The following is a 6,480-nucleotide window of genomic DNA, read 5'->3' as shown; positions in this document are numbered from 1 at the left end:
AATTGTTTCTATCTCCCTTCCTCTCTGAAATCAATAAAAAGTTATTAAAAAAAAAAAAAAAAAACCCTTAAGATTCACCAATTCCAAGCCAGGTCAATTTACATAAGTATCTCAATTTCCTCTCCTGAAAATGAATTGGATTAAACTGTAAGATGGCTTTAAGCTCTTAAAAAAGTCTTAAATTCTATAACAGTATAGTAATATAATGGCCATTGGTTTTAGTTTAACCTTTCACAAGTATTAACTAATTTTTTAAAAGATGAAACACTACTGATCTTTATCAAATTCTAACTCTAATTTACGAAGTTACATAAAATTGACAAATCATATGCTTAATCTAAGTCACACAAAATGTATTTTTATACAAATACTTGCCACATAGGAATTACCCTACAGTAAAATAATGTGGCTAGGTCAAAACAATCCATTCCATTCTCATTGTAATATTTAGGATTCTACCCTGATGCCAGAAAAAGGTACCCCTATTATCACATGAGGGAATTCACATCTTTTCAAATTTAAATACTTCCCTATGGCACGCAAACAGCACACACAGGCAGGCAGAGAGGAACAAATTAAGCATTGTAAATACCTTTTTTTTCTGTGACAAGATAAATGCAAAAACAAGTAATCTTGTCCTCTGCATTGCAGAGGAATAGTTTATGCAATCAATGAAGAACACATCTGAGACTTTAACTGTCAAGAAAAACTTCAAATGTGAGCCCAAAAAAAAGATTTTACCTACAAAATAGTTAATGTTTTTATTTCAAATACTTAAAAATATATATATATGTGCAACAGCTGCACTAAAAATTCTAAGTAGAGATACACTGCAATGCTCTGGTAAGAAAGGTTATCCTAACAACAAAAGCATCCTTTTTCTGATTATTATTTAACTGCAAAGATATAAAGATTAAGGAGACTTGAGAGAGTGGTATGAAAACCAGCACACTTTAGCTAACACATCTGGTCACATATTGGTTACAAAGATGTCAGGCTTTTTTGCAAGAGAACACTGGTTAATCTTTCATCTACCAGTCACTAATGTATATTAATCCTATTATGTTTACAAAGTGTGTAGCAATTGTAAATATTATCTATTAAAACACCCTTTATTTTGCATCAAGTCTGATTACATCTCATCATATAAGTGAGGTTTCTTAAAATTAAGACTTGGTTTCAAAGTATCATCATGCAACCTTAGTTGATTTGGCTCAGTGGATAGAACCTCGGCCTGAAGACAGAATTGTCCCAGGTTCAATTCCAGTCAAGGGCACATGCTCAGGTTGTGGTCTTGATCCCCAGTAGGGGGCGTGCAGGAGGCAGCCGATCAATGATTCTCTCTCATCATCCATGTTTCTATTTCCCTTCTCCTTTCCTCTCTGAAATCAATAAAAATATATTTAAAAAATAATGAAAATTAGTTATATAAAAAAATCAATTTGCAGAGCCAAGGGCCCAATTTTATACCAATAAAATGTTGAAAACTAGGCAATCACTCAAAATGCATTATTATTTAGACTTTAATCAGTTAAGTGATTTGTATATGTAGTTATTTGTATATTAATTTATAGCTGCATTTCTTCTGCTAAACATTCATGTAATTTTTATTTATAAGCCCAAATTTCAAAAACTATCAGGCCATTTAGGTGCATTACAATTAATAGGATGGTACTTCATCAATGTTAAGTTTGCATTCTCACTGAACAGATGCTTGGGTTTCCTCCTAATGACTGGGCTTACTAGAAAATTAACAAATAACTTTCTTTTTTTAAGTGGAAAAAAATTGCAATCATGTCAATGTAAGTGATACTACATATTTCGTAGTGATTTTTGTCAGGATATTTGATTTTAGAACCCATAGAAAAAGTCCTTCTATCCAGAAGACAAATACAGCTCAAGTATCAGTTGCTAAGTAGACTGAAGTAAAAAATCCAGTTATACATAGTATCTTACTTTATCCCCTAAATTTCTAAACAGGTTCAAACCAATTTGCAAAGTAAATCCTATTTTAGGTGTACAGTATTAGGAATACTCAACTCCCTATTACAAAAATGAATCACTTTCAGTCCTTTCATACACCAAATCATCTAGATATAAAAAAGTCTTGAGTTTCTCAAAAGTAAACTTCGAGATTTAATAGTAATTAAGTCACATCAGTACTGCCAATTTAACGAACAGGTAGCTCAAAGTCTGTGAGTTAATCTGTGAGAAATCTGACCTTTCAGCTATCCAAAACACTTAAGACGGGGGAAAAAAAAGATATAAAATACATTTGTTACTTTGTATACTTTGTTAAATGCCCATTCAAGGGAATTTTTCAATAATTACATCCCCTCATCTATATCTCTGTAATATTTACATTACTTTTTCCTCTCTAATTAGGGAGGAGGGGCAGAGAGGTGGGCAATGTACAGCATACAGTAATATCAACCTATGCAGGAGTGACCTGTCATGGTTCAGACACTCCCAAGGCTTATAAACTGGATTTCTATTTTTTTCCAATACACTTACTTGAACACTAGTCTCTAACAGTCACTTCACAACTAAGCTAGCTGTTTATCTGCATCTTTATATTTTTATATTAATACCTTGGAAAAATTATTTTTTAGTCATTAAAATATAAACATCTATACTTAAAATATTACATCATTAATATTTATCTTTTGATTCCTAAAAGGAAACATTTCCTAGAATTCTGAAAATGAAACATCCAAGCATCAACCAGATAAACAAAATTATTTATTGCTTGAAGGGGTTTTTAAAAGATACCTAATTCTCGCCCTAACCGGCTTGGCTCAGTGGAATGAGCGTGGGCCTGTGGACTAAAAGGTCCCAGGTTCGATTCAGGTCAAGGGCATGTACCTTGGGTGTGGGCACATCCCCAATAGGAGGTGTGCAGGAGGCAGCTGATCAATGTTCCTTTCTCATCAATGTTTCTAACTCTATCCTCTCCCTCTCTCTCTCTGTAAAAAATATATTTTAAAAAATATATTTAAAAAAAGATACCTAATTCTCAATTTCAAATAGAATACCAAAAACTAAATCAGCTGGCAGACTTATGGCCTTAGGTATGGTTATTCTATTACATATTTGAATGTAGCTAGTTTACAAGTAAAATACCTTTGTTACCTTATTGCTATTCATAAACCTATTATTTCAATCATTTATAATAAACCACATTTCTTAACAAAACAAAGGGTCAGAAAAAAGATAGAAATCCATAATTAGAGAGCAACTCTCTATTGAAAATAATGTCCAAGAAATCTAAGTAAAATTCCCAATACAGATGAAACAGTAGTATCAAATCTAAAGTTTTAAAACTCAAAAAAGTAAAATTAATTATTAAATGAGCCATTAAAATAAGATCTACACATCACCAGTTTTCTTCAAGTTATTTCCCACAGCCCAAATTTTAGCCAGAGTTACTATTACTACCTCGTCATTTTAAGTTAACACTATTAGGTAGCCAGCAAAATAAGCATTTTTTTAATGCCTTCCTCAAAATTCAACGTTAAGATCAATGTTTTACTAGAGTCAGACAAACAGAAGTTATCAAATGAAAGTTGTTGTTTTTCTTTTTAAGGTAAAAAACTAAAGTTTGCAAAAAAATAATTACCCCATTTTTTGTACTGTATTTGTTTCTCCCTTCTCACCTCCAAACGCATGAAGGTTGAATTACATTCCCTCTGCCTAAACCTTCCCTCCCTATGCACACATGCACACACGTGTGCCCCTCTGAAACAGTTGATACCCTGTCCTGGGCGGAAAGCATGAAACAAAAGGCTGGCGTGAAGATGACCCTCATGGTGTGATCTAGAAGGACTAAACATTGAAGCCAAAATACTGTAGGAGTGGCTCTGGTTTTTGTTGTTGTTTTTGGAGGGGGTCGGCCGAGGCCAGCCGGGCGGCTGCCCGGGCTCTCCCTCCCCCTCTGCTTTCGCTTTGTGCTCACAATGCAGCTCCAGCAAAGCGCTTCCCTCTCCCCGCAGCCGCCGCCATGTTAGCCGCGCTCTCCATGTGCCCAGGGCCCTACCGATCCCCTCGATGCCCACACCCACCCCCCAACGAAACCCGAGCGGTGAGGTCTCCCTGCTGCCCCTCCTCAGGGTCCCCGAGGGACAAAACGCCGCTCCAGGCCGCGTCCTCGGGGCCCAGCGGGGCGGGAGGCTCAGGGGGCGCCCAGACAATTGAAACAAAGAAGGAAGCGCAGGGGAGCCCATCCGATGGGGGCGGGGGAGCAGACGGAAGACCCACTCACAAGGGGCCTGGTGAAAAGCAATCCTAGCCCAAGGTCCTAAATACCATCTCCCCCACGGGGGAAGAGGCACGGAGCAGGCCTCAAGCGCACAGTAACGGAGCGGGCGGCCCCGACTCCACGAGGCAGCCTGCCGGGTCCTGAACCCCCCCGAACCGGGATCCCGCATCTCCCCGCTGGCCCTGCTCAAAGAATCCGGGCCTCGGGACCCGGGCACAGGGCACCACACAGTTAAACCTGGCGGCGGCGCAGGTCCCCACCCTGACACTTTCCACTCCCCGAGGCCCCGAGGCCCGGCCCGCTGCAAGGGGGCAGCAACCCGGAGGTTGCGGGTCAGGTGACAAGCGCCTCCCCTGCGCCTCCGGCCCGTTTTCTGGGCACGGAGCTCCCACTGACAGTGGCCGGGGAGCCTGGGGGAGGGGAAACGCTGGGCACGGGAAGGGGGAAGGATCTAGCTAGCAGCCGGGGGTCGGAGCATCCAATCCTCCCTTCCCCCGCCAACTCTCAGCACCTTTTTCTTCTCCAGGTTCCGAAGTTTCTTGTCGATCACCCCGAGGATCTGCTTCATGGCCTCGGTCTGGACGGCGCCGGTGCCGGTTGCGGGGTGCTGGGAAGGCGGTGCGGCGGCGGCCCCGGCCCCCGCTGCAGCCTCGCTGCCCGACGACCCCGACGGGGGTGGCGGCGGCCCGGACGACTTGCTGCCGCTTCCGCTGTGGCTGGTGGCCGAGGGCATCTTTAGACCGTAAAGGGGAGAGAAGAAAAAAGCGGGAGGAAGGACAGAGGCGGCGGCGAGTCAGGCGGCGGACGGGGCGAGACGCGGGACAAAACGCGCAGCGGGCGGGAGCGTGCGCGAGCGGTGGGGGCGGGGCGGCGGCGCGCGCCGCGAGGGCAGGAAGGGACGCCGGGCGCGCGCGCGACCCGCCAGCGGGGCGCCCGGCCGGGCCTCGCGCCGCCCCCCGCCCCGCCCCGCGCGGGCCGCCGGCCCGGCCTACCCGCCCCGGGGACACCAGGGCTCGCGCCGGGGGCGGGGCCAACGGCTGGTGCAACGGTCTCCCCGGGGGAGGGCTGCAGGCACCGCCGCCTTCCGATGGAAGGAGGGAGGGAGAGAAGGAGGGGAGAGAAGGAGGGGAGAGAGCGCGGGGCCGGGAGGCTGGGGAGGGAGAAGGGCACTGGCAATGACCGGGAGGAGGGATGAGGAGGGGACTTGAGGGTCCAGCTCCCGGCGAAGGTCTAGCGGGTCCGGAGGTACAGAGCACTCGGGGCAGCAGCCCCTGCCCCCTTGTGCGCCTCGGTCGGGGGTGGCGCTCACCGTGCGCGCGAGCGGAGGCCGCTGGAGATCCCGAGGAGGCGAGGACGGCGGTGCGTTCCGGGCTGTGTCTTGCGCTCCGAGGGCGCAGGCCGCTCCGCCCTGTCCCCGCTCCACCAAGAGCCGCCGCTAGTGAGGCGGAGAGCCGGGAGCGGGCGGGACTTAGCCAGCCAGCCAGCCCTCTGGGGCCGAGGGGGCGGGGGAGGCAGCGGGCGGGGTCCTTCGCGGCCGCTGCGGCTGCCCGGCGCGAACGCCTGTGGGAAACGCCCTCCCCTCCACCCTCTCGGGCCTCCTACCAGCCCTGCCCAAGTGCCGGCTCCGGAGGGTGGCCGGTCCGGACGGCCCCGGGAGGCTGCTGGAGCGGTGCCTCGAGTTTTGGACGAAATCGAAGCTGGGGTCCTTCAGGCGAAATCGCTTGACGTCCAAACGGGGACAATAGGTGTCAAGCAGCTGGATCTGCGGCCGGCTACTGTCGAGTGTAAATCCCTTATTTGGTGGGGGTGGGGTGGCAAGGCAGGGCATGGCAAAGGTTTCTGAGACTAAGGGGTGAGTGGGGTGGGTGGTGCAATCCCAGCTCCTAGAATTCCTTATGTATGCAGAACAAGCAAACTCCCACATCCAAAAAGGCCTTGAAAAAACACAACTTTCCCTACAGAACAGTCTTACCCAGTAACCTAGGAATTTTCTAGAACGCGTTGGAAGTGAGCAACATGGGTGGCTTTTTAAAAGTCTTAACTCCAGACTCATTAAAAATAATTGTCAGCTGCCTTCAGATGACATTTATCCAGTAGGTCTGAGTATTGCGATGTAGACCTTTTCCCTTGTTTTATGAACCAGAAACTTTTAAGAGCATGTTTAATGAAATAAACAATTTTTTCCCCCTCCAGGAAAATTGCTACAGTCTTGTAATTAACCC

At 46.4% G+C, this 6,480-nt stretch overlaps 1 protein-coding gene across 6 annotated transcripts in view; it reads right to left on the bottom strand.

Annotated features, from left to right (window-relative positions):
* Positions 1-5,798, bottom strand: part of CAPRIN1 (cell cycle associated protein 1) — a 40,161-nt gene extending 34,363 nt beyond the window's left edge. For 5 of the 6 annotated variants that reach the window (XM_036426671.2, XM_036426673.2, XM_036426676.2 and 2 more), the window contains exons 1-2: positions 5,568-5,728; positions 4,770-4,991 (exon numbers count right to left, since the gene is read on the bottom strand). In XM_036426671.2, the coding sequence (XP_036282564.1) occupies positions 4,770-4,991 (222 nt within the window). In that variant the 5' untranslated portion in view covers positions 5,568-5,728. Of the gene's footprint in view, positions 1-4,769; positions 4,992-5,567 lie in introns of all 6 variants that reach the window. The other variant, XM_036426670.2, reaches the window with a different exon arrangement.
* Positions 5,799-6,480: the final 682 nt, after the last annotated feature.

The sequence above is a fragment of the Pipistrellus kuhlii genome, unplaced genomic scaffold (assembly GCF_014108245.1).
Source record: "Pipistrellus kuhlii isolate mPipKuh1 unplaced genomic scaffold, mPipKuh1.p scaffold_m20_p_9, whole genome shotgun sequence".
NCBI lineage: Eukaryota > Metazoa > Chordata > Mammalia > Chiroptera > Vespertilionidae > Pipistrellus > Pipistrellus kuhlii.
Note: the sequence above shows the minus strand (reverse complement) of the source record. Positions and strands in the feature narration are given on the sequence as shown.